Source organism: Sturnira hondurensis, unplaced genomic scaffold (genome assembly GCF_014824575.4).
Source record: "Sturnira hondurensis isolate 20B ecotype Veracruz unplaced genomic scaffold, ASM1482457v3 Scaffold0003213, whole genome shotgun sequence".
Lineage (NCBI taxonomy): Eukaryota > Metazoa > Chordata > Mammalia > Chiroptera > Phyllostomidae > Sturnira > Sturnira hondurensis.
Window position 1 is genome coordinate 867,895 of NW_028075844.1, and position 26,738 is coordinate 894,632.

The following is a 26,738-nucleotide window of genomic DNA, read 5'->3' on the forward strand; positions in this document are numbered from 1 at the left end:
TCAAAGGAGTGCGAAACTCCCCACCTCTTTCCTACTGTTTGTGATCTGTTTTGCTTATTGAGGACGAGACCCCTTTATGTGTGCTCTGCTGTTAACTTTCTGGTTCCTTCCGTCTCTCCCTTAATGTATTATTTTTTCCTTGTTCTTCCGCCCCGTCCATTGATATTTCCTCTTCTTGTTTCCTGAATTTGGTTCTCAATTCCTTTCACGTGCAGAGCAGTAGAGCAAGAAGACCATGGACCACAGAGTCCTGAATCCTGATCCCACTTCTGCCACCTTTGATGCTGTTTGACTTTGGGCAAGACTTTTAGTGTTCCTGAGTGGAAACCCGTCACTCTGCTCAGCTAATATTTCTGGGTTTTGTCTGGCCACGTGGTAGTGTCTCTTTCCCACATCCTAGAAATTAGGCACAGTCTTGTGACCTGCGTTAGCCAATGGAATGCGAGGGGAAGTAACATGGGTCACTTCTGGGCAGAAGCGTTAAAAGTCAGTGTGTAAGGCCCTGGCTGGTGTAGCTCAGTGGATTGAGCACAGGCCTGCAAACCAGTGGATTGCAGTTCGATTCCCAGTCAGGGCACATGCCTGGGTTGCAGGCCAGTTCCCAGCAGGGGATTCTTGAGGGGCAACCATACATGGATACTTCTCTCCTTCCCTTTCCCTCTAAAGATAAATTTAAAAAAGTCAGTGTGTAGTTCACCATGGTTCCTTTTGCCTGCCTCCACCCTCTTGCATCATGCCCAGAGACGGAGCCCCCCTCAGACTAGGTGCTGGAGAGAGGAAGGCATAGAACAGAGTCCCATCCCATCTGCAGTGGACCCACAGCATGAGCGAGGAAAGTATGGTGTCCTCAGCTACTGAGATTGGGGGATCGTTTGTCACTACAGAAGGATGTAGAAGACGGGGTTGTAACATCTCATGCCCTGTGCTTGGGGCTAATACGTAAGCATATAGTGCACAGTGTTCTTGCAAGGGTTCCATAGACTTCCATGCATTTGAACTTCTAGCTAACAAACATTACTTCCCTTCTGTTTTCTTCCTTTAGGACCTCTACTTTCTCTCCCTGTCTTTTTATATATTTTTTTTATTTATTTATTTTTAGAGAGAGGGGAAGGGAAGGAGAAAGAGTGGGAGAGAAACATCAGTGTGTGGTTACCTCATATGTGTCCCCTACTGGGGACCTGGCCTGCAAGTGCCCTGACTGGGAATCCAACCAGCGACCCTTTGCTTCACAGGCCCATGCTCAATCCACTGAGCTACACCAGCCAGGGCCTTTCCCTGTTTTTTAATCTTGAAACAAATGTGAGAAAAAATTGTTTAACTTTTCCTCTGAGGTGGAGATGAGTAGTTTCTAAAGCCCTGGACATTGATTCATTCGCCTTCAGCCTCATTCTTCCTACAACCTTTTTCCCCCCTTCCTTGATCACTTAGCATCTGCTGAGGGGTGAAGGAGTCTGTTTTAACTCATTCAGTTTTAACTCTTGTCACTGTCATCTTCTCTTTCCTCCCCTCTCACCCTTTGCCTGTTCTATTCCTGCTCACCTGACTGGGAGATTATACCCAGGTTCTAGAACCTGCAGTGTTTCTCTGTTGTCTTCAGCTTCTTGCTTACTTAGGCGCCTCCGGGAATCAGCCGTAGTAGCAAATTAACAAATAGCTCTGAAGCACCTCAAGCTTGAAGACATTTACTTTTGCTCACCTAAGCAGGATCCCGGAGTGATTGCAAATATCCTGTCCCCTCCTGTAACTCTTTCTTCAGTGCTGGGAGAGACTCAGGCAGGGGCAGTGCGGACCCAAGCAGAAGAATATCTTGGCCGAGGCTCCCTGAGTCCTGGCCTCATTGGGTGTTGTCATATTGATTAAGCTCCTGGGACAGCTGCCAGCAGCCTCTAGGATTAAATCAATAGAGTTTGCAAAAGTAAAAGCTTCTTTTGAAGGCACAGAAGATGTTGGTTTATTTTTTAATGATAAAGCTTCAAGGAGAATCTTCACAACTGGCAGGGCCAGCAGAGTAAAGGCCAGACAGACCCAAATATTTGGGGCAGTGCGTGGGGAACAAGAGAAGGCAGTTTCATTGGGAGATTTAAGGATTTCTGGAAAGACCGGTTCAATGTGGGTTGCCAGTGCCACTGCTGGGAGGTTTGGAGGAGAAGGTGAAGGATACTGAAAGGACTGCTGCTGAGATGTAAAGAGAAATGAAATAGTATGAGCTCGGTTTCTCATACAACAAGCATCTATTGGGATCCTGCTAGGTGCTGGGCATTGGGATGGGTGATGAGGATGTGATGGTGAGCAAATCCTATGATGTGTTCTTAGAGGAGAAAAGAAGGAAGGAGAAGTGCTTGTGAAGATGGAGGTAGAGATGGGAATGATGTAGCCACAAGGTGAGGAATGCCTGGAGCCACTGAGAGCTGGAAGAAGCTGGGAAGGATCCTCCCAAGGAGCCTTTGGAGGGAGCTCAGTCCTGTTGACACACTAACTGTGGGTTTCTGGCCTGTATAACTGCGAGAGACTAAATTTATGTTGTTTCACCCAATTGTGGTAATTTGTTACAGCAGTCCCAGAAAATGAATACCGATGCTCCTATGATGTTTGACATGCTTCAGAGAAGGCACAAAAGGATATACCGTAGTCATCATCACCAGAAACTCACTCTGTGGCAGGGAGAAAATGGAAGGAGAAATACCCTAATTCCTTCTTCCCTCCCATCTCCTCTTGGTGCTTCCCATTGGCCAAACCCACCTGGAAGGCAGGAGATGAGGGAGGTGGAGTGACACAGTTCAAAAGAGGCAGCCCTGCGTCTGTCTCCCAGGTCACCAAGCAGAATGATGGGTGGCTATTTTGAGGGAAAGGGCAGCAGGAGAGTGACAAAACATATCAAAAGGCATGAGACTCTTAGGAGGTGGATATAGTCAGGAAGGGAAGATACCTGGGATTGATCTCCAGGGGAGACCAGCAGTTAGAGATTTAGTAGAAAGGCAGGTGTGAAAGAGGAGCAAGAGAAATAGTGACAAGAAAGATAGGAGGAAAACCCAAAAAGAGGATATGGCCACCTGAGCAAAGAAAAGTGGCCCAAGAATTTGGTGGCCTGGAGGTCTTTGGTGATCTTCCCTACAAGAGTTTTGGTTGTGCAATGGAGCTACAGGCCAGCCTGGAGGGCAGAAGAATTCAAGGTGAGGAAGTGGAGGTAACACTTGTAGTCGACTCCTTCTTTCATGAAAAGGAGTGAGACATGAATTGGTGGCTGGAAAGAGATTTGGGGCCAGGGTCAGAGTGTCTAACAATGGGAGAGTATTCATTTCTCTAAATTGGGTCATTCTCAGCACTGGACCAGTATATTCTGCTGTCTTGTCCCGTCTAGGATGCTGGAGATGCCAAATGCCCACTTGAGGTTTAGGATCATGGTTGTAATATGATTGTAATTATTGATTACGATGGTTGTAATCATTGATCTCATTCAGGAATGTTCTTCTGTACAGGCACCAGGAACGCAACTAGTTGGGATCATCTAGGGATGGGCTTTTTCCAGGAGGGAAAGGGAGGCAAGGGAGTGATAGGTAACCAACCTATGTAAGGTTAATGAGGAAGGGAAGGAAGGCAGGAGAGGGTGCTGAGAAATGGTGGTGTGCAGGGGTGATAAGGCTCAATGGGATGGATTTGGGTATGCACATAAGAGACTTAGTGAGTGGGAGAAGGAGAGTGATGATTAAAGAGAAAATGCTGGAAATGGATGTTTTGGAGGCAGCTGGTGTTGCTTCTGAGTGTGCATGGGTGGACTGGCTTGGAGTTGGCATTGGTCATTGATGAGGAGGTATGGATGTCCTCTAATAATCAAGGAGGGAAGGGGTCAGCAGGGACAATGGTTTCCCTGCATGGAACCTGAAGGTCATAGGAAGTAGTAGGTTTTACCAGAGTCTTACTTCCAGCTTCTATTTTCCTGGGGGCCTCAGCATTTTGGCTGTTGGGGCTGTCTTTGACTTTGGATTTCTTGCTGAGCCCACTGGGAGGGACCTTCATGGACTTGTTCATTTTGGATTGGGGTGCTTCTTGGCCTTACTGCCTTACCTGGGGCATTTTTCTTACTTGCATCTAATGAGAGGAGGCATTCTTCACTTTTTCTGGCCTCTTAGGTACCTTTCTCACCTCCTGGTTTGGGAGAATCCATCTTTGTTTCAGTTGCTTTCTTGGGGACTCTTCTCCTTGGCTTCACTGAGTGTCTTTAAGACCAGCATGGCAGCCCTGGCTGGTATGACTCAGTGGATTGAGTGCCACACTGTGAAGCAAAGGGTCACCGATTTGATTCCCAGTCAGGACATAGGTCCCAGTAGGGGGTATGTGAGAGGCAACCACACATTCATGTTTCTCTCCCTCTCTTTCTCTCTCCCTCTCTCTCTAAAAATAAATAAATAAAATCTTAATTTTTTTTAAAAAAGACCAGCATAGTAGACATCTCTCTGGGCTGGATTATCATTTTATTTTTAGGAACTAATTTGAAGCCACTAGTGGCTCCCTTGGCCTTGGATGTGATGGTTTTAAGAGAATTTCCAGGTCTGAATTTAAGCCGAGGTAGATGGCAAGCGTAGAGAAGACGGAGAGGAGAGAAAGTGGAGGGTTTCACTGACCACTGCACAGAGGTGACAGTGCAGGAAGTCAGGAGAAGGATCTCCCGTCAGGAGAGTGAACATATCCGGGGACATGGCTGTGGGTCGGATCCGGAGGCAGAGACTTCACACCACTTGGATAGCCCCAGGGAATTTTATTGTCCTGATGGAAAAGAGACACCCCATGAGTTTAAAATTGACCAATATCTTCTGCTTACAACTTGTTTTGGTGGTTTTTTTCTCCTTTTTTTTATCAAAGGAAGTTCATTTTGCTTGTGTGTGTGTTTTCCATGAGTCATGTTAATTGTTCCTTGTTTAAACTTTTTGATACAGAGCAATTTCTGTGTTTACAGTATAAATTTAATTTCAGAAGGAACACATGTATACACACTGACCTCACTTTTTAAAAACTGGAGAATGTAGCCCTGTGAATTTTCTGGGCTGATTTGGCAGTATCTGTGAGAATGCCAAGTGTGCACCCCTCTGACCCAGCAATTCCTCATGTTGGAATTTATCCTGCAGAAAAAAAAATCTTCACAAGTGCACGAGGAGGTTTGGTCAAATTATTCATCACAGTTTTGCTTGTAATAGAGACAAACTGGGAGCATTTAGGGGAATATTAAATAAATGATGATGCATCCATTCACAAGAATACTGCACCGCCTTTTAAAAGAGGGCGGTCCAATTAAAAAATAAAAGAGGGAGCTTCCATGTGCCGATATGCCCAGAGTGGTGAGGAGCCCAGCAAAGTGCAGAATTACATATTCTCTTTTTTAAAAGAGAAAAGGTAGTTTTGTGTGTTTGGTTCCATTCATTCAGTAGTATTTATTGAGCACCGACTCTGTGTCGGACACTGTCTGGTTCATGGGGACACAGCTGAGAACAAATGAGGAAAATCCTTGCTCTAATGGGACTGAGATTCCAGTGAGAAAGAACACTATTAATAACAAATAACTAAGATACCTGGTCTGTTATATGTGAGAAGCTGCTAGAAACAGACAAACAGGGATTTGAGATTTGGGATGTGGTGGCCAAGGAAGATAATGTTTTAGTACAGCCTGAAGGGGTTGAGGGAACAGGCCCTGCTCACCCCCAGGAAGACAGAGCAGCCAGTGCAAACAAGGTGTGTCAGGGAGACTGGAAGGCAAACCCCAGGCTGTGGGTGGTGGTTATCTCTGGGAAGTGGGGTGTGGTAAGGATTTTCCACTTTTTAAATGATACTTTATAAATTAAAAAAATTAAAAACAGAAGAATACAATAAACACATATTCCTTTTATAACTAAAATTACTTGTTATTCTTTATAAAGGGGATCTTAAGGCTTGTCCAGGTGGTGCTTAGGGGTGAAGGCCCAGAAGAGTCAGCCAGAACAGTCAGTGAATAAAGATGAGAACTCTTCAGAATTAAGAGGAAATTAGAGAAGCAAAACTAATAGGGATTTTTTAAAAATTGAGGTAAGATTCATATAATTTTTAACCATTGTAAAGTGGACAATTCAGTGGCATTTAGTACATTCACAGTGATATGCAACTATCTCCTCTACCCAGTTGCAAGGCATTTCTGCCACCCCCCAGAGGAAACCCTGTCCTCATTAAGTGTTTCCTCCTGAACTCCCCTCTCTCTCCTGCAAGCAACAAACTGCATTCTGTCTCCATGGACATGCCAAAAGATTGGAATAACCCAAAAGTCCATCAGCGGGTGAGCTGATACACAAATGGTAGTCCATTCATACAGTGGACTATTAATTCAGCCATGAAAAGGAATGAGGTATTGATACATGGTACAATATGGGTGAACCCCAAAGACATCACGTTGAGTGAGAGAAGCCAGACATAAAAGGTCACTTCTTGAATGATCCCATTTATATGAAATATCCAATGGGGATTTTATAACATTTATTTTGAGCCTGGGGGCTCAAAATACATTACACATACATTTACTGCTTTCTCCTCTTGGAATCATTTCCCATTTGAGAGGAGGACTACTCAGCCATGGTGAAAGTGAAGAGGAGGGACTGAGACTTAATGTGTTAAAAAAGAAATAGAAAAGTTAATACTAGTAGCAGCAATTGTAATAAAAACAATAAAATAAGCATTGACTGCATGATCGCAATGCAATGAGCTCCATCTTATGCTTTCCTAAGGTTACTCAGTTTTCTAATCATCTCGGGAACCAGAGTGAACAATAACAAAACACTTTTATTGAGTAGCTACTATATGCCAAGCCCTGTTCTAGGTGTGTTGAGTTTGTTCCCTCATTTCTTTCTCACACAGCCCTGTGAAGTAAGTGCTACTTTTCACATTTTATATGTGAGGAAACTGAGGCTCAGAGAAGGTAACCCTCTTTTGCCCAAGGTCAAAACCATGTCTGACCCCCAAGCCCTTTTAACTGCTCTGCTGTATGATTTCTCTCTTTTTAAAAAAATTTTAAAAAGATTTTATTTATTTATCTTAGAGGGGAAGGGAAGGAGAGAGAGAGAAATATCAATCAATGTATGGATGCCTCTCATGCATCCCTTGCCGAGAACCGGGAACTGACCTGCAACCCAGGCATGTGCCCTGACTGGGAATCGAACCGCGATCATGTGGCTCACAGGCCCCCGCTCAATCCACTGAGCTACACCAGCCAGGGCTGTATGATTTCCCTCGCAGACATTTCCAGTTTTCTGAGCAGAAGCATGATCTAGCTGCCTTGGGTAGACTTCTCTTTTCAGAACCAAAGTGTTAAAAGTCCTTGGATAGTATTAAAAAACAAGTGACACATCAAATCTACTTGGTGTCAGGTTTTTAATTTTCCCTTCATTGAATTTTCTTGCTGACATAATGAATTTTTAAAAATTCTTTGACTTCTACTCTGTATGTGAAATGTAGATCTTTACTGTAGTGTCTCAGAGAGCGTTAGTACTTGATGCTGGGTTTGCTTGCCCTGCCCCAGACTTGCCTGGGATCTGAGTGTGAAATTAAACTTGCGCCCTCGTCGCTGGCCGTGGTGCTGAACACATCCCGAGCAGCATCAGGTTAGCGTGTCGTCACCGCAGGAGTCTCATACTGATGGGTTGGTGGAGAGAGCACTTTTCTAGGCTTGATTTTTGGTTGTTACTGTGTATGAGAGTGTGAAGCCAAAATCTGGAAACTCGGGCCCCTTGAGTTATTGGAAGTTGAAATATGTATTAATATGACCCCCTTAGAATGGGTTTTATGAGGGCATGGACTAGCATGAGGTGGTTGATCATTACTAAATTGTGGCGGTCCATTGGTTGAGATTCAGGTGAAGTCTAGTCCACTTGGCCTCATGCGTAAGATTATGGCCCCAGGTATATTCCAATCCCATATTTTAAATAAAGGCAAAACTATACACCTTTTAATAAGGGTAAGCTGCCAAGTGGTCTGGGAACCACCAGCTTAAAAACAGGGATCTTGGGGGGAGACCTAGCTCTTTCATTACATCCTGTATGACCTTGAGCAATTTATTATCCTCCCTGAGCCTTGGTTTCCTTATCTGGAAAATGAGGTTTGCAACAGAACCCACCTTGTAAAACTGCTGCAAGGAATTAACGGAAACAATGAGTGTGAAGTGCTCAGCACAGTATCTGCACAACAAAGTGCTCCAATAAATGGCAGCTCTAATTAGGAGTTTTGTGCCTGTTAATGGCCCCATAATAGTTCATGTTGCCAAGTTAAATTGTGGCTTTTGTTTGGCAGAGCGAGGGATATGTCCTACACCCATACACGTAGAGCCCTGGTAACCCCACTTTTTCCTGGTGATTGTGACAGGCATGGAACTAACATGAAAAGAAGGTCTATTTGGATTCTCCCCACAAGGTCAACTGCTTGGTTGACTCAGTGAAGTATCTTTCCTCATAAAACACCCACCAGGAACTCCCCATAGTAGAGACAAGACCTTGATAAGTTAATAAACCTAATTTGATTTTCATACTAACAACAGGAGTTTGGGGATGAGATGGAGGTGGGGGCACTACAAAAAGAAGGATGAATTACTTGGATATTCTGCAAGTCCTTGCTAAGGGGCTGGAACCATCAGCCATGCCCACTTTGCAAAGTGATTTTCCTTGATGTTCTGGATCTCAAGAGCAGTTTCTGTTAGCAGATTCATCCCTCCCTCCCTGCCCGCTAAGAATTACTTGGTTGTTGCCAGTGTCATACACAGCCCCTCTCCAGGGCCTCTGTGGGTCCTTATCAATTTAATCGAGGGGGGAGCTTTGTGCATCTGCACTTGCCTGCAGGGCTGTTTGCTACCCCGCCTTCCATGAGCCATTTCAGGAGCCAGCTTTTCCTCCCATCAGGGATGCTTCTCTCCTTTCATCTCCACCCCCCCTTCCTCCCCTTGGCCTCTTCTGCTGGCTGATTATTCTGGATCCCGCTGACACAGGTGCTTTTTCACCAACCAATCCGGAAGCAGGCTCAGCTCAGCTAGCAGAGGCATTGCTCACCGCAGCTGTGAGTTAGAACCCAGGCTTTCTAAATCAGGAGGATCAAGCACAATTTGGGGTTGAGCTGAGAAAGCCTTATCTCCCCCTGCCTGGACTACCTTTAACTTCTGCCTGGGATGAGACATCTCTTCCCATGCCAGGAAGTCGGTACCCCATCTTTGTGTTTGTTCACCAGCCAATTGTTGTTTATTTCAAAGAGCTGGTTGAGTCCTTAACATGCCCACAGAGACCTGGAATGAGATGGAGTGGTGGGGTGCAAAAAGCAGGACCTACCCACCCTTCCTTTCTTGCACGATTGTTTATTGAGCAACTAATATACTATGTAAGATATGCTCTCTTAAGTGATGAGACCAAAGCAGTGAACAAAGTAGACAAAAATCCCTGCTTGCATAGAGCTTACAGTCTATTGGGGGAGACAAAAAGTGAAAGAGATAAAAGAAGAAAAATATGGTAGATGTTTGACTGGGGACAAAGACCAAGGGGAAGAATGAAGCAGGGAAAGGGGGTTGAAGGCCCCACTGAAGAACAACAGATGCAAAGGCCCTGGGGCAGGGACCATCTGGGGTATGTTTGGGGAACCTGGAGGAGACCAGTGTGGTTGCTGCTGGTCTCCTCCAGTATATGAGGGAGAAGATGAGGGCAGGGAGGTGATGAGGGCAGATCATGCAGGACCCTGCTGGCTGCCAGGAGGGCTTGAGTTTTCTGAGTGAAATGAGAGCCATGGGAAGGAGTGACCACTTCCATATACATTAAATCATAATTTTACTTTTGCTTATTTGTCTCATTCTAACATTGCTCTTGTCTCATTAAGATCTTGGGTTTCTTCTTATCAGCCCCCTTGCCTGAGTAGTAGCAGATCAGGATGGCTGAATGCTTCTCCTAGGGTCATGACATGGAGGAGAAAGCTTGCAGGGAGAGAGAAAAGCCCCCACTTCTTTTGGAGTGACTCAAAGCCACAATTACCTGGGCTCCTCCTGCCCCTGAAATAGATCTAAAGCAGCACTTGCCAAACTTCGGTGTGCATACATCCCCTGGAGCTCTTGCTAAAATGAAGTTTCTGACTCAGCAGTCGGCCTGGGGTCTGAGATTCTGTGTTTCAGTGGGTGCTGCCTGTGCTGCTGGTCCTTGGACCACAAGGGTCAGAGGTCGATTTTGCAGGTTCCCTTTTGGGGCATGTCTGTAGACATTGGCAGGGTCTGTGGGTGCATGGAGGCAGAGGTAGATGACATTTGATAGCCAGTGTGGCCATGTCTGACAAGAACTAAAAAAACTAAAAAAAACTCACCAGGGGAGGAAGGGCAGCCTCGTCGCATTTGCCAGTGTGCTGACTAAGCCTTCATCACCATACCCAGTGAGCTCCGGGTCTGAAATCCAGGCGACACTGTGTACCTGAAATCCTAATAACTCAGCCCATAAAAGTGCTGCTTGCTGTCAGCTTTCTGGGATGCTTCCTGGAACCTTAACTCAAATTTGATGCAAAGGAAGTCATATCCCAGCTGTTTGGGGGCAGAGGGCCAGGGGGCTGGAGGATTGAGAAGGCAGCTTAATGCACAAGCAAGCAGGGAGTGAGTTGGCAGGGAGGAGAAGCGAAATCATCAGATTCAAATCATGATTTCAGAAGCCTCAGCAAGGGGAGGCCAGGGAAGGGCTTGGCGTTGCTTCTCTGTGTACAAATATTGTCTCTTATTTTCCGGGCTGCAGGGTGAGGCAGAATGGAGTATTTGTGCAACAGAGCCCAGCTTTGTTCTCTGTGCTCCTAATGACTGTCAGCTCGGAGGCAGGAAGCCAATCAGAGACATCGTCGGCAAGGCTGGCTTTTGTTGGCTCCCCAAATTGCCCTGAGTCTCAGATTTGCTTTTTAGAGTGTGCACGAGTGCAACTCAGCTGCTTTCAGCTGCAGGCATGGGCAGGAACTGGTGACAAAGAAGGCCTGGTTTTCCTGACTTCTGTAGATGTTTACCAGGTTTCCTGTATCAGACTCTGTTCTCCCACCTGGAAAGTGGGCAGATCCCCCTACTCCTCCAGTCTGTAAATTCCCTTGGTTTTGTGGAGCTTCCAAAATGCCAAACCTAGCTCTAGGGCCAAGGGGGAGCCCTAGAAGCCAATTAAATTTCCAAGGGAGAAAGCTAGGAGGAGGGCAGCGGTTTAACATGGCCAAGTTCGTGACATGCTCTTTGATCCTTCTGCGTGACTGTAGATTTCAGTATTCCCAGGAGATACTTGGCAGTGTCTGGAGATCACTTTTGGTTGTCACAAGTTTGGGTTGTCATAACTGGAGAGGAGGGGGTGCCACTGGCTTCTAGTGGGGGAAAGCCAGGGACGCTGCTCAGCACCCTGCAGTGCGCAGGATGCCCCCACCCCAGAGAATGGTCCTGCCCCAGATGTCAGCCGTGTGGAAGGTGGGAAACTGCTCCAGAAGAAGCAACTCTTTTGCTTTCTCCCTCTAGCATCCATTTCTTCACACCTAAACCTCTTCTCAGAGTCTGCCAGCTCCGTTTATGGAGGCTCTTGGATGGGGGTGGTGCTTCTGCAGGTCTGACAGGGGGCAGGGGACATTCTCATTCACCAACTGATCAGCAGATCTGGAGCAGGACAGACCCTCTCCAAGTGGGAGTGCAGTGGGACCGACTCCCTGGTGCTTTCCTAGGAGGCAGAACGGGGTTCACCTCGAGGGAGACTGAATGCTGCATCTGCACCTTGCTGCGGGGACTGACCCTTCGGTCCCTCGGGTCTTCGAAGGACGGCTTCTCAGAGGCCTGCTCGACCATCGTGTGTTTTTAGTGAGGTGAAACTCACATAACAGTATTAGCCATTTTAAAGTGACTAATTCAGTGACATTTAGTACATTCACCATGTTGTGCTGCTGTCACCTTTATGTAGTTACAAAACATTAAGCAGTCACTCCTCAATCCCTCCCCCCAGCCCCTGGCAACCTGCTTTCTGATTCTGTGGATGTGCCCATTCTGGACATTCTGTATCAGCGGAATTTGTGCTCTCCGTGGTGTTTTGTGTCTAGCTTCTTTCACTCAGCATAAGATTTTTGAGGTTCGTCCACATTGTAGCATGTGTCAGTGCTTCATTTTTGTGGCTAAAGCTCCATTTTATGAATATACAGCATCTTGTTTAACAATTCCTTGATTGATGGACATTTGGATTGCTTCTACCTTTTGGTGATTATGAACAGTGCACTGCTGTGAACATGGATGTACAAATATTTGAGTGTCTGTCTCCCATTTCTTTTGTTCATACACCTAGGGGTGGAATTAGTGGATCATACGGTGATTCAATGTTCAGCTTTTTGAGAGACCACCGAACTGTTTTCTGCAGTGGCTGCACTACTTTACATCATCACCAGCAGTGTTCAATGGGTCCAGTTTCTCACATCCTTGTCCCTGTTTTCTGATTCTTGCCATCCTAGTGGGTGTGAAGCAGTATCTCCTTGCGGCTTCGATTTGCATTTCCCTAATGGCTAACGAGGTTGAGCATTTTTTCGTATGCCTGTTGACTATTTGAACATCTACTCGGAGAAATGTCTATTCGAGGCCTTTGCCCATTTTTTTCAGTTGGTTATTTGTCTCTCTGTTGTTGGGTTGTAAGTGTTCTCCACATATTCCAGACACTAGACCTTATCACACATATGATTCACAAATGTTTTCTCCCATTCTGCTGTTTACCTTTTCAATTTCTTGACAATGTTCTTTGATGCACAAAAGTTTCAATTTTGACAAAGTCCAATTCATTGATCTTTTTCTTTTGTTGCTCATGCTTTTGGTGTCATATCTGACCACCTGATTTTATTGTTTAATTTTATTAATTTTTATTTTGTTGTTGTTGACACTCTTACAAATATCCCTATCCCCCCCACCCCCTTCCACCCAGCGCCTGCCCCCACCCCAGTCCTTCACCACACTGTTGTCTGTGTCCATGGGCTGTGCATGTGCTCGTACGTGTTCTTAGACTAATCTCTCCCATCCCCTCCCAGACCGATCTCAGAGGGGAAGCAGGGGCGAAAAAGATTAGCCTGACCATAGTATTTTAAATTGCAACCCATGACTTTCTTTGCTCCTTTTTCTTTCCATAGCACTCACTGTCTTCTAACAGAGCATGTAAAGTGGTTGTCTTACTTACTTGCTTCTCTTCCCTGAGGGCAGAGGTTTTTGTCTGATTTACTCTCTGCTGTGTCCCCAGCACCCAGAATAGGGCCTGGCACACAATAGGTGCTGATTTCATATTTGTCCAATAAAAGTTGGAGGTGAGATGGAGGAAGAATATCCATATTTTTCTTACAGAGTCATCTGCCGGGTTTTTAGGGAGTGAAATTACTCTGTGTGAGATTATAATAGTGGATATGTGACATCATACATTTGCTCAAACCCATGGCCTGTTCAATCCCAAGAGTGAGCCCTAATGTGAACTACAGACTTTGAGTTACTATGATGTGTCAATGTAGGTTCATCAGCTGTAACAAATGTCGCCTCTGGTGGGGGATGTGGATAGTGGGACAGGTTGCACAGGTGGGGGAACAGGGGCATACGGGAAATCTCTGTACCCTCTGCTTAATTTTGCTGTGAGCCCAATAAGCTGGAAAGATTTTTCCTTAACTCCACCATACTCCCTTTGAATACATGATTTTAGCCACCATCATAGCAAACTGCATCGTCCTCGCCCTGGAGCAACACCTACCTGACGATGACAAGACCCCCATGTCTGAGCGGCTGGTGAGTGATGTCTTCCTTTGGGGCCAAACCGATGTGGTGGTGGGAGCAGAGGGCAGCGCTCAGTCTCCGAGCCGAAAGCTGGATTGTGGGCCCCTTGCCCAGGGAAGCCTCAATTTCATGAACCCTGATAAGCTGGGGGGAGAGATGCCCTCACTGCCCATTCCCCACCCTTGCCCCCCACCAGACCTGGTGTCACCCAGGAGGGGATGGGTGGGAGTGGTCACACTGTCTACAAAAATGTCACATTCAAACCAAAATCCTTGTGAAAAATTTGAACCATACACCAAAACACAAAGAACAGTACAATGATCCCCGCCTCACAATGAACCCATCATCCGACTCAACAATGGTCAAGATTTTGCCTCATTCATATTTTCTGTCCTTTTAAATTTCCATGGTTTGCCTTTCTTGGCCAGATTTTAAAGTCAATTCCCATATAACAACACATCAGTGTGTGGCCATATACCTAAGTTTGCCTTGCTAAAAATATGGGCATTTCCTGAGATCACCCCAGTTTCGTGTTCATACCCAAAACAACTAACAGTGGTTTTTGGAGATCGTCTAAGACCCAGATAGTAATCACATTCCTGTGATTGTCTCGGAAGTGGCTTCTTAGAGTTGATTTCTTTGAACCAAGATCCAAATGTGGTTTAGATTTTGTTATGTCACTTAAGACTTTTAATCTAATCTAGAGCAATACATTCTCTCCTGTCACTGACTTATTGCAGAAACCAGTCCAGATGCCCTAAGGAGTGTCCCACATTCTCATATCTGCCCTGTGGCTTACTTATGATGTCATTTAGCTTGTTTCTTCATCCCCTGGGTTTTCTTATACAGGGATGTCAGCTCTGGAGGACAATTGAAGTCCTCATTGAAATTTTCTCATTTGGTGAAACTGCAGAGCTGAAAACTAGCATTAAGATCCTTCTTGATCCCCCTTAGTGGCCTCCCAGCTCCTTGGGTCCCCTCCTGGCTCTCTGACAATACAGTGGAGGAGAATTCTACCCTTCCTTTCACTTTGTTAGATCCAGTCATAGTAGCTCCAGGGTAAACAGAGGATTGCAAGAATCTACTGGTGAAAAGAGTGCATTGAAACAACAGTCAGCAGATAGTAGTGCTGTGACAAGCTTATATACAATAAATGAAGGGAGGATGCAAATGATTGAAGCTTGAGAAACATTCTCCTAACAGATAGGAAAAGGTCTGCACAGGGGCTCTGATGGAATGGAACTTACAGCTTAACTTCAGTTCCTAGAGACTGTCAGCTGAGGGCCAGAGCTGGCGGGAGGTGCCGCAAGAGACCCTGGCCATTGGCCAGCCAGCACAGAAGTATTATCCCAATATTTTAGCAACCTGAACATCTATGCTGGTGCATACCAGCTGATAAACATCACAAGGGTCAGATTTAGGGGTGAGGCTGGTGCACCGGGTCCCACTCCAGAGGCCTTGAGCGATGTGTACAAGAAGGAGACAGGCTACACCAGCGCTTTCGGGTAGAATTTCTGCCGTGATGGAAATGTCCTCATCTGTACTTTCTAATATGGAAGCCACTAGAAAGGTAGCTAATGTGACTGCGGAACTGGATCTTTCGGTTTATTTCACTCAAATTCATTTAAATTTACTCAGATGTAAGCAGCGACATGTGACCAATGGCTGCTGTCTTGGACAGCACAGGTCCAAACAGTTCTACTTGGCCAAGTGGTGTGTGACATTGACCAAAGGGAAAGAAGGAGGGTGTCTTCTCCTAGTGTCTGTTTCTCTTGCAAAAACCTCAGGCAAGAGAACTCCAGGAAGGATGCGGTAGTGGTCCGTGAGCACTGGAGGGCTGCGAGATGGGAGGGGAGGTGGGTACAGACCTCCAGTCGGGCTGATTTCCAGATCCTGCCACCCTCTGCCCAGCCAATAACCCTGACCTTACCCTCTCTTCCTTCCAGGATGACACAGAACCGTACTTCATTGGAATTTTTTGTTTCGAGGCTGGCATTAAAATCATCGCCCTTGGATTTGCCTTCCACAAAGGCTCTTACTTGAGGAATGGTTGGAACGTGATGGACTTTGTGGTGGTGCTAACAGGGTAAGCAGACATGCTACATTACTCACAGTTATCTTGAATTACGAGGACTTTGGAAACGTACCATTTGGTGTGGTCCAGGCTGGGCTCAGGGAGGCTGAGCCCCTGTGTGCTTCTGCCTTCTTTCACCCCACCTCCAAATCTCGACTGCATGTTACAGCGGATGCTTTCTGTTACAATTAGAATAATAGCTTATTAGAGTCAACTGCTTCCAAAGTGCTTTATGTGCATCCTTTCATTTAATCCTCACAACAACCCAATGAATTAAGAAATATTAATATTCCCATGTGACCACTGGGGAATTGGAAACACAGAGAGGACCTTGCCTACAATCACCCAGCTAGTAGGGGATGGACCTGGGATTCGAAGCTGAGATTATGTGATCCCAGAAGTCATGTTTTTAACTATTGTGTGTGCATGGTCTTTTTGCCTTGCTTGCAGATGTCTCGCCCCTACTTTAAACTGGTTAATGTTTGTTGGGGACTTTTGGGTACAAGAGGTTGTGGTAGAACTATGGAGAAAACCAGTCTAGATTAGGTGCAGTCACTGCCTTCGAGGAGTGTACAGTGAACCATAGTTGTACACAGTGGTATGCAGATCTGTATACAATGAACCATATTTGAAAGGTGGATGTGTATACACTTTCCATCAATGACCCTGTATAAGGTAATGTTAGCTACTGTAACAAAAAATCCAAAAGTTAGTCATGACTGAAACACAATAGAAGTTTCTTTCTCACTCATTTTAAGTCCCAAACAACTGTTCGTCATTGGCTAGCTTCTCTCCTCTGAACAGTGATTGAGAATCCCAGGCCCTTGCTCATTATTAACCCTCAGCTTCCAAGAACTCGGTGCTTGTGTGTACGGAAGGGCATACTTGGGAGGTTTATGAGCCTGGTCAGGACCTGGCACGTATTCCAGTCATATGCCTTTGGCTAGAAGTCAACCACATGCCCCACACATCACTGCAAGGGATGCTGGGAAATGTGAGACTCTGCATAGAAGAAAAGGGAAATGGATTTGGTGAATAATCAGCCAGTCTTGGTCACAGACCCAGAGCCCTTTATCAGATCCCAGTATGGACATTACCATTTTGTGTTGATTTCTGCCTCCTCTGCCCACCTACTCCTCTCCCTCGAGCTAAGGTTCCAAGACCCTTCTTCGTTAGGAGGCCGTCCTTGTGGTTCTCCTCTGTGAGGTCCCAGTCCTCTGTGGGTTCCTATTTCTCTTCTAGGCTCTGTTGCTGCTCTAGGTCCTGTTTCTCTTGGCAGAGGTTATGGCTCTTAGCCCGCATCCTGTGTTGGCCAGGCTCTCGCTGTTCAGGTTTTGAGGACCTGTGTTGTTCAGAGCCATGTTGCTTCTCACAGTAGGAGCTGTGCCATAGGGGTTGTTTCAGTAGAGCAGTCAGCTGTGAGAAGCCCATTGTGGGGACTCTGGGGTAGCTGTACCACGTGGGTGTTCCCTGAGGGACCTCTGTTGGCTGTGGCTTTGGACCTTGACAGGTTCCAGAGACATGTCATGGCACTTTTCCCTTGACTTGCTAGGAAACTTGTCTGTAAAAAGTGACTGATTTTGTTGCTGTTTAAAACATGTATAATAAAAATAATCAGACATCCCAAAAGAAGTAGAGGATAATATAACGAATGCCTGCGTATGCAAATATTCATTCAGTGAATATTTAGTGTACACCTACTATGTGTCAGAGTCTGGGACACAGCAGTGAATAAAACAGACCAAAGTCTCTCCTCTCGTTGAACTGATATTCTAGTGGTAAAGAAAGACCGAATGAATGAATGAAATATCTGATGTGCGGGTAGTGGTGAGGAATACGGAGAAATAATAAATCGGCAAAGAGTGGGATGTATTATGGGCAGAATAGCTAGAAGCCAGGGAAGATTTCACTGGGATGGTGATATTTGTATGAAAACCTGAAGGGGTTAGTGAATGAGCCATGAGGAGAGCTGAAGGCGGAGAGTGCCAGGAAGAGGGAACAGCAGGTGCAAAGGCCCTAAGGCTGGACCATGTAGGATGAACAGTGGCGGCCAGGGTGGCTGGAGCAGAGTGATGGAGGGAGAGTAGAGGAGGTGAGGGCAGGGAGGGGATGGAGCAAGCTGCCATCAAAATGAACCTTTCCGGTACAGTGTAAGTCCCTGTGATCCTTTTTGGGGTCCCGTCCCTTTCGCTTTTCCAACCAGAGGCACTTTCCTGAATTTTGTTTATCATTTCCATGTATGGTTTTATTATGTAAATATATAAGAAATATATACATATGGTACTGTTTTGCATACTCTAAGTTTCTCTTTGATTGTTTTCTTCTATAACCTGCCTCTGGCACTCAACATGGGGTTAATCTGATTGACAAGACTAGGTCTTATTCACCCATTTTCACTGCCACATAGTATTCTGCAGTATGAATATTCGACCAAGTATTTATCCACTGGGGTTGTTTCCAGCTTTGGGCTGTTTGGAACTAAGCTGTCCCCTTGTTCTTGAGAGTGGGTTTCTCTAGCGCGTGTGCCCAGGAGTGGAACTGCTGAGTGGTGTGCCACACACATCTCCAGCTTCACTGGGTATTGCCAGGTTGCTCTGCAAAGTGGTCGTGCCAGTTTATGCTCCCTGGGGGCTGGCTTTTGCTGGCAGGCACTGGCTCAACCTTGCTGGCAGGGGAGGAGCCATAAAAGCCCCTGGTTTTTTTAAATAGCAGGGTTGTTGAAACACCTAGGGAAGCTTGTCTGCCGTTGAGCATGTAGTAAGTCTCACTAAGTGATCAGTACATTGAGAGGTGGCCATTTGACGGGTCAGCTTGCCAGTTGGATGTCTGTATCTGCTCCTTGATTTCGACAAGGTGGCCTTTTTTCTTTAGCTTTAAACATCAGTTGCGCCTCTAGAGGAGAAATTCTTCATCTGGGGCAGATAGATCCCGAGGATGGAAGCCCATAGTTGTATCCATGAATCCTTTAAAACTGCATGTAAATTGTGTGTATATATATTTTCCTAGTCTTTAGTTTTCATTATACTCTTCGGGGGTCCTGGTCCTAAAACCACAAAGAGTCACCATTGTAGGTTTCTAATCCTTTCTTATCCTCTTCTTTCCTTCTTTCTTTTTCCTGCATTCTTTTCTCTTGCTTTTCTTGATCTTATTTCTCCAGTAATCAGCTGCCCTTCCTTACTGTCTGGTGGTTCTGTCTCCTTCAAAATCAGGCACATAGCTCAAATTTCATTATTTCAAATTCCAAGGGGCTGGTTAGTCTCCTGTTGGGTTGCAAGCTAGGAGTGGGGAGAGGAGGCTAAAAGCTCTGCACACCTAGCCTTCTGCTCAGGGTCAGTGCTGGGAAAATGCAGTAAAACTCTTAACTCTGTGTTCCAGGGGGAGGGGACTCGAGTGTATTAGTTTAACATTGAGACAAAGATGATTTTAGTGAGCACTTTCTGATTAACTCATTGTCTTCTCCTGTTTGTAAGCAAATCACAGCATTGAGACACTATTCTTTTTTTTTTTTCATGAATTACCATGGTTTTTGCCTTATTCTTGTGTGAAGTTTAGTAGGAACGATCTTACCCATGGATTTTTTGTTTGTTTCTTCTGTGTAGCTCAAGGCCTCAGAGAAATTCTAATTTCGTAATTTAATGAAACTCCTTTAACCTGTGCTTCCATTGTATTTGAAGGACTGAATTGAACTGAAAATATGTAAGAGGCATATTTCAGGAAGTTGGCTATGTTTCTGACATAACAGAAGTTTTCCTGTAATGCTTAAATATATATAAACATCGGAGGGGTGAAATAATACAGTTGTGCAAGAAAAGAGAGGGAACATTGCCAGGGTGGGAATGAAGACAATTGCTTTTGCACTCACGGGCTTAGCAGCATACCTGCTTTGTAAAATAAATGGTTGCTAAGCTGGAAAGTGGTAACCCTTCTCATTACCAGGGTATCCTGGGAAATTCACCAAGCTGTTTAAGGAGGTAGGGACCATTGCACTAATAGAGACAGTCAAGCATTTCAATGGTTATGACAGATACTCTGACATCAACTAAGGCAGGGAACATAGGAGCTCTGGGTCCTTGCCAACTCTGACATTTTGTGATTCTGTAAAAACAAAGGTTCTGCCCTGGCTGGTGTGGCTCGGTGGCTTGAGAGCCTGCCTGTGAACCACAGGGTTGCCAGTTTGATTCCCAGTCTAGGACACACGCCTGGGTTGTGGGCCAGGTCCCCAGTAGGGGGCACGCAAGAGGCAACCACACATTGATGTTTCTCTCCCTCTCTTTCTCCCTCTAAAAATAAATAAATAAATAAATAAATAAAGGGTGGTTTTTTTTTTTAAAGGTTCTTTTTTAGGAAGGTCCCATGAAGTACCCCAGGCTTTGGACAGTTTTGCAGAGGATCAGAGTGAGGAAAGACCCACGTATTTGAGGACCAGCAGAGAAGGATACTGGCTTTGCTTTCATAGCTTCATTGAATTTTATGGCTCAATATACTCTGGCCTGTCCAACCCCTTTATTTAACTCACAAGGGAGTTCAGACCTCAGGTGGGAGAAAATTGGAAATCCTCCAAATTCAGAATGTTATGTTTATGTCAAGGAACCTCTAATACTGGTTTGGGGGCAGTGGGAGTGGCAGGGATGATGAATGCCACCCTCTGGTTATGCCATTAGAGCTTGCCTTCTCTTCCTTCCTCCTGTCCTCCAACTACTCATCTGTGGCCCCTTTCCAGAGAGAGGAAGGAAGCCTCAGAGAGGAGTTCTAATACCTTTTTCCTTGTGTAGTTGACTTGAGGTCCACAGGGATCTAAATGATTTAACCAGAGTCAAACACCTCTCTGGCTCTCTTTCTGTTTGGATTAGTTGACCAAATACGTGTAGTCACTCCTCGGCTTCCTCCCTCTTTCCCCTGCTGTGTAGCTATTTTGAGTCACCTCAAATATAAACAGTGTTCTAAACACAACAACAACAAAAGAGAACCTGTGTTCTAATTCATGAGACCAACTAGCAGCTCCTATAAATACCAGCTGTATTTTATTTTAGTGTCTCCCTGCATTAATTTCTCCCCCAGTGGATCTGTCACCTTTGATAAGAAAAGGATTTCCCACTGTGGCACAAATGCTTTTTATCCTACAGAGAGTTTTATTATTGAGAAAGCATTGATCTTTTTATTGTTCGGAGGACTTGATTGTCACGATATTTGCTGAACCGTGTTCCATCTGGAGCTGCCTCACTTCCTAGCAGCAGGAACCAGTTTCTCCATCTTGTGACAGTGATGATAATGATGTGGACTGCCATGGTTGTTATTCTCATCATTTATTGGGCACTTATTGTGATCCAGGGCTGTATTAGCAGTTTTGTGTGCATTATCAGTTTCATATGCCTTTTTTTAGAGAGGAATCTGAGGCTCGGATAAGTCAAACTACTTGAGAGGGGTCCCAGAGCTAGTAAAGAGTAGGTCAGGATCTCAACTGCTCTACTAAGACACTTTCCTAAAAGCAGTATTACCCTGGACATGATTTAAGTTCAGACAAAGAGCTATATTCATCCCAGTATCCTTTTGGACATAATACCTGTTATTAATAACAGTGGCAACATTGTCAAACTAGAACTTACAAGGCATGCACAACATGATATACTGTGCATGCATATATGCTCAGTTAATCCTTACAACCCTCTTAGTTAAGTAGGATTATCATCCCCATTTTACAGATGAAGAAAGTGAGACTACACAGAGGTTAAATAACTTGCCCAATATCACCTATCTCACAAATATCAGATCTAGAATTTGAACTCAGGTAGCTCTGGGTCCAGAATCCATTTTCTTGAGTCCTACACTATTTCCCTAAAGTCAAGTTTTCCAGGGAAATGAGGGGGAGATCCTTTCTTTTCTCCCCCTTGTTGGGTTCTACTGTGGCAGAAACAAATGGGCAAAAGATATTTCCGGAAATGGGAGATTGTCAGAACCCAGTGGCTAAGATCTGGGCCTCAGAGTCAGAGGGTCTGCCAGTGGTAAACTTGAGAATGTGAGTTAATCTCTCTGAACTTTTGTTTCCTCACCTGGAAAAGGGAAGTGTAATGATAGTGTCTATCTCCTAAGCCTGTGGTAGGAGGCAGTATATGTGGCAAATTCTATGAACTGAGTTCCCAGACCTTTTTTTAGTGCTTTATAAATGGGAACTGGTGATCTGAAGGGAAAATTAAAACAAATTCCTTTAGAGGTGTGTGGTTGATGCTGCAGATACCCCACTTCATATCCATGCAGCTCACCTGAGTTAGCTGCAGCTGTGGTGGGCAGTTCTCATGCAAGCTAACCTCTCTGCACCTCCAACACTCTTGTCTTTGTGCATTGCCATTGGAGGGTCTTCTGCAGCATAGCAGCTGCTTGTTCAGACCACATGACAGATGCTTAATATCTCTATGAGTAGTCCTTAACCAGTGAGCAAGGGAGTCAGTGTGTAAATACCTTTGCTTCCCCCATTGCTCAGTAGAAAACTCAGAGGTGTGTTCTGCAACTTCTCAAAGGGTCCTCTGCAGAATTCAGTCCTAGTTGCTCTCAATGAAACTCGTTCACTTGTGCAACCTTTACCAACTTCCAGTTCATTCCTTGTGATCCCATGAATCACTTTCCTAAAGGCCTTGTGTTGGATCCACTTTCAGAGACTCGGAAAAACTAACACAAGGAGCGATGGGTGGGAAGTCTAATGCGCTAGAGGTTTCAGCACCCTGGACAGCACAGGTTGTTGTATAAAGGCGTCCTTCCTTCTCCCTCTGTGTTCTAACCCCTCCCCCACGGAGTGGAGAGTGACTGAGCGGAACCAGATGGCCAGGTGACGTTTATTCATACTGAGCTTCTTGGCCATTTCCCCTGTGTGGCTAGAGAAGACCTTGCCATCCATCTCCCCACAGGTTTAGGGGCTGATTGAGGTCTTGTCCTCTCGAATTGCTATGACAAACTTTAGCCTGCCTCCAGAGAGGCATCTGGCCAATGCCTGTCCAGTTTGCAGGGTTACTGATTCCCTCTTTTCTCACCAGGCCAAGGAGGTGGCTGCCTGGAGGGCAGAGGAAATCTCAGCGGAACAGGAAGCAAGTTGGTACCTAGGCCAAGGCAGAGGCTGCCCAGCCAGAGATTCTGTGCTTAGCTTTATGCAGGAAGGAGCTAAGGACATGAAGATGCTGTGTTGTGACAGCTCTCCAGGGAGGACCTGGGCCTAACCCAGAGACAAAAGGCCCTTACTTCACTGGGGTTGTGTAGCGGAGTGCTAAAGCTGGGATTTAGGGGAGGGGGGAGTCCCAGGACAATGAAAGCCCCTCTTTTCTTGACTTCTCTGACTATAACAAGCCCTTTGGTGATTTTGTCCAATACCAAAGTTTTAAATACCTTCTAGGCCTTCATTTCCTAAGCTTAACATCTCCACCCCAGAGTTGCCTTGAAATCCCCACTTAGGGAAGCATTCACAGGCATCTCATACTCTAGACTTCCAAAACTAAACTCCCGACTATCTTCCTACTATTTCTTCTTCCTGTCTTCCCATATCATTGATGGCAGCTCCATCCTTCCAGGGTCTCTGGTCAGAAATCCTGACACCTCTTCTGTCTTACATACACCCCATGACCAATCCTTCTGCAAATTCTATAGGTTCTTTCTTTAACATGCATGTGGGATCTCATGACGTCTCTCATCTCCACTGCTACCACCATGAGCTGAGCCATCACCATCTCTCAGCTGGGCTGTTGAAGCAGCCTCTGTTCAGGTCTTTCTGCTTCTGCCCTCCTTGCCCACAGCCTGTTACCAACACAAGCAGCCAGAAGGGTCCTTTTAACACGTACATTTAGATCAGATCACTTTTCTTCTCACATCCCTCCCATCTCACTCAGTACAGAAGCCAAAGTCCTCACCATGGCCCACAAGAAGCTGCGTGATCTGCCCCATCTCCTCCTACCCCACCTCCCTTTACCTTCCACCTTGCTTATGTGGCTGCAGTTGCACTGGGCCCCTCCCTGTTCCATGAACACTCTGGGCAAGTTTCTGCCTTAGGGCCTTTCCACTTGTAGTTCCCTCGGCCTCGTATACTCTTCTCCCAAGTATCTGCTCATCTGTGAAACTTTGCTCCAGTGTCCCCGGCCCCTTATGTACAATTCCAGCACTCTCCTAACACTTTCTTCTATTTAGATTTTTTCCATGCAATTGCCATTTTCTGGCAAACTAGATATTTAACTTATTTATTTATTGTGCCTGTCCCTTCCCCTGGGTCACCACCACGTGGGCAGGGATTTGGTCCCTTCTGCTCATGGTTGTACCCCCAGTGCTTATAATAGTGCCTGGCACACAGTAGGTAGTCAATAAATGTTTTTGACTAAGGAATGACTTGATGATACCTATAGCTGTCAATATTGAGGGCAGTTTTACTGTAAAATAAACTACTTCTCAAGGCAGAGAAGCCCGTGCCTGAGGGCCCATGCCTGTTGGCGGATCTTGATGGTGCAGCTGGGAGTGTGGACTTAAGTATTGCATGTCCTGTGGGTAGAATATGCCTGCTTAGGGTTGTGATCTCATCCCAGGACTTAGGTTTTGTCTTAGTGTGTCTTAGGTTTTGAAGCTCTGAATACTAAAGCCCTTTTGGAGTTAGCTTTCTTAGCTACTTGGCATTAATAAGATGGCTCAAATCTGCACAGGTTTGTGTGAAGGGGGATTGTCTGGCAGGACTGTGTTCTCAGGCCTGCTGTGTATGATTGTGCAGGTTGCACATTTAACCAGGTGGCTGGAGCATATTTCGTAAGTGTGCAAGTCACCTATTTGTAAACCTTTTTTTGAGACATCGTAGGCTGAAGAGTATTGAATACTTTACTCCCAAGAGTGCTTCAGCTCTGAGAAGCTTTGATTTTTAGGGGTCAGTTTTTCTTGTTCGATTGTTTTGTTTTGTGGAGGGTTTTTTGTTGGCTTTTTAGGGGTGGGGGTTGTACTGAAGAGGCACAGGCCACAGGTTGTTTTCTTTTCACTGTTCACAGGCACATTTGAAGGCCATCCGCTGAATTTCAGGACACAAAACTCGGGCACCAGGGACAGAGGCAGGAAGGAAACCTAAGACTCTTAGATCCTGCTCTGGAAACTAAAATCTTGTTCGTGCTGTTTTCCTTCCTTCGGGTTGGTATTCCAGGAATGTTAAGTAGAACAATTATAAGATTGGACAGTTGAGATGAGGAGGTCTTTGTGAACTACACTGAGGAGTTTAGATGGATAGGACATTTTCAAAGCCCAAACTGTAAAGCCTGTCGAAAAATTAAAACCTATGCAAATTTGACGTACATAAAATTGTTGATGGGTAATTGGCACACGTGCAAAAAGAAAAAGGAAGACTATAATAATTAAATTGCATGGTCATTTCTACCTGCCATGCCATTTAATGAGCTTTTCCCGAGGAACATGCATGGTATGTGTTCTGCATAGAACCCAGTGCAGGGAATGCTTTTCTCTGCAAGTAACAGAAGAGACAGCTAGAAGGGGCTTTAGCATCAGGCAGAGGTTTGTGCCTCCTGACTTACAGATCCAAGGTCAGTGGACCAGAATTAGTTGAGTAGCCTAGTGATATCCTTCCATTTTCCACTCCACCTTGACCTGAAGTTAAAAGTCACGCTTTGTCACCTCAAGGTTACCAAATAGCTGCCTCATCTCCTCCTCTCATGGGCTCATCCAAAGCAAGAAAGTAACAGTGGAAAGAGAACTTTCAGTGGAGGCTTTTCTCTTTTTATCTAGAAGGAAAAATTTTTCCCAGGAGTTCCCAACAGACATCTCTACATCTTACTGGCCACACATGGGTAGCTCAACCATTTCTAGCTTCGGGGAAAACCAGAAACATGAGTATTTGGCATTTTTGCTGTTTTATAGGAAACTGGCTCTGCCTCTAGGTAAGATGGAAGAGGAAGGTGGCTATGGGGACAATGAGCAGGGTCTGTCACATGGGGCATACTATTCTCAATCTTTTACATCACATACTACTGTACACATTATATAAACTTATTACTGTCTAGTCTTAAGTACACAAAACAATGTATACTGTACTTTATGGACCATTTAAGGGTTTTTCAAGGGTGTTTGAGTATATGCAGTTTTTCCCTGTGCACTGACTTCAGAACCAGAACCTAACTCGCATGTAAGATACAACATTGCTTTGGAGATGCGGGTTCAGATCCCGGCTTTGCCACTCCAAAGATGTGTGACTTATGGGCAAATGGCTTAGTCACCCTTGTTCTTAGTTTACTCATCTGTTAAATGACGCTTGTATGAATAGTTACCTCATTGGGTTGAGGTGAAGATTAGACGGGATATTTCTTAGTACATAGTAGAGGGTCAATAAAATATAGTCAAAAGGAGAGGGAAGAATGAAGGAGGGGGAAAGGGAGGAACATTCCTGATTGTGATGGAGTCAAGCCATAGAATCAAGATGGTATGGGATGATAATGGAAATAAGAAGGAAAAGGTGGATTTTAGGGCTGTTTCACCAGAAACAGGAACATTCCAGAGCATGATAATCAGCCATTGACTGGTCTAATGGTGGTGCCACTACAGGGCACAGGGCGCTTCTAGCACAACTTGTGCTGAGGTTCCTGTGAAACATCGAAGTTGCAACATTGTTTAGCAGGCAGATGCAGATGGAGAAATGGTGAGAGCTTAACTGAGAGACAGCCACAAAGGGGTTGGATGAAGCTGGAAAGTGACCGAATCCTATAGACATGATGGTGGGACAGACAGAATCCCAGGGTCAGAGAAGCACCCACAGTTGGGGACCAGAGGAAGGAAGAGGATCAGGGAAGGAAAGATACCGTGGACAGGGAGTTAGGAAGGGAAGTAAGGGCAGCCAATTATGTGGATTGTGGCAGAAGAGAGAAGAAGCTCCCTGGGTTGTCCATAGGTGGGCTGGGGATG

At 45.4% G+C, this 26,738-nt stretch overlaps 1 protein-coding gene across 2 annotated transcripts in view; it reads left to right on the top strand.

The window, feature by feature from the left end:
- CACNA1A (calcium voltage-gated channel subunit alpha1 A) overlaps positions 1-26,738 on the top strand; it is a 205,476-nt gene that overhangs the window by 24,785 nt on the left and 153,953 nt on the right. For both annotated transcript variants that reach the window (XM_037041840.1, XM_037041841.1), the window contains exons 2-3: positions 13,660-13,765; positions 15,700-15,839. In XM_037041840.1, coding sequence (XP_036897735.1) covers positions 13,660-13,765; positions 15,700-15,839 — 246 coding nt within the window. The remainder of the gene's footprint in view (positions 1-13,659; positions 13,766-15,699; positions 15,840-26,738) is intronic.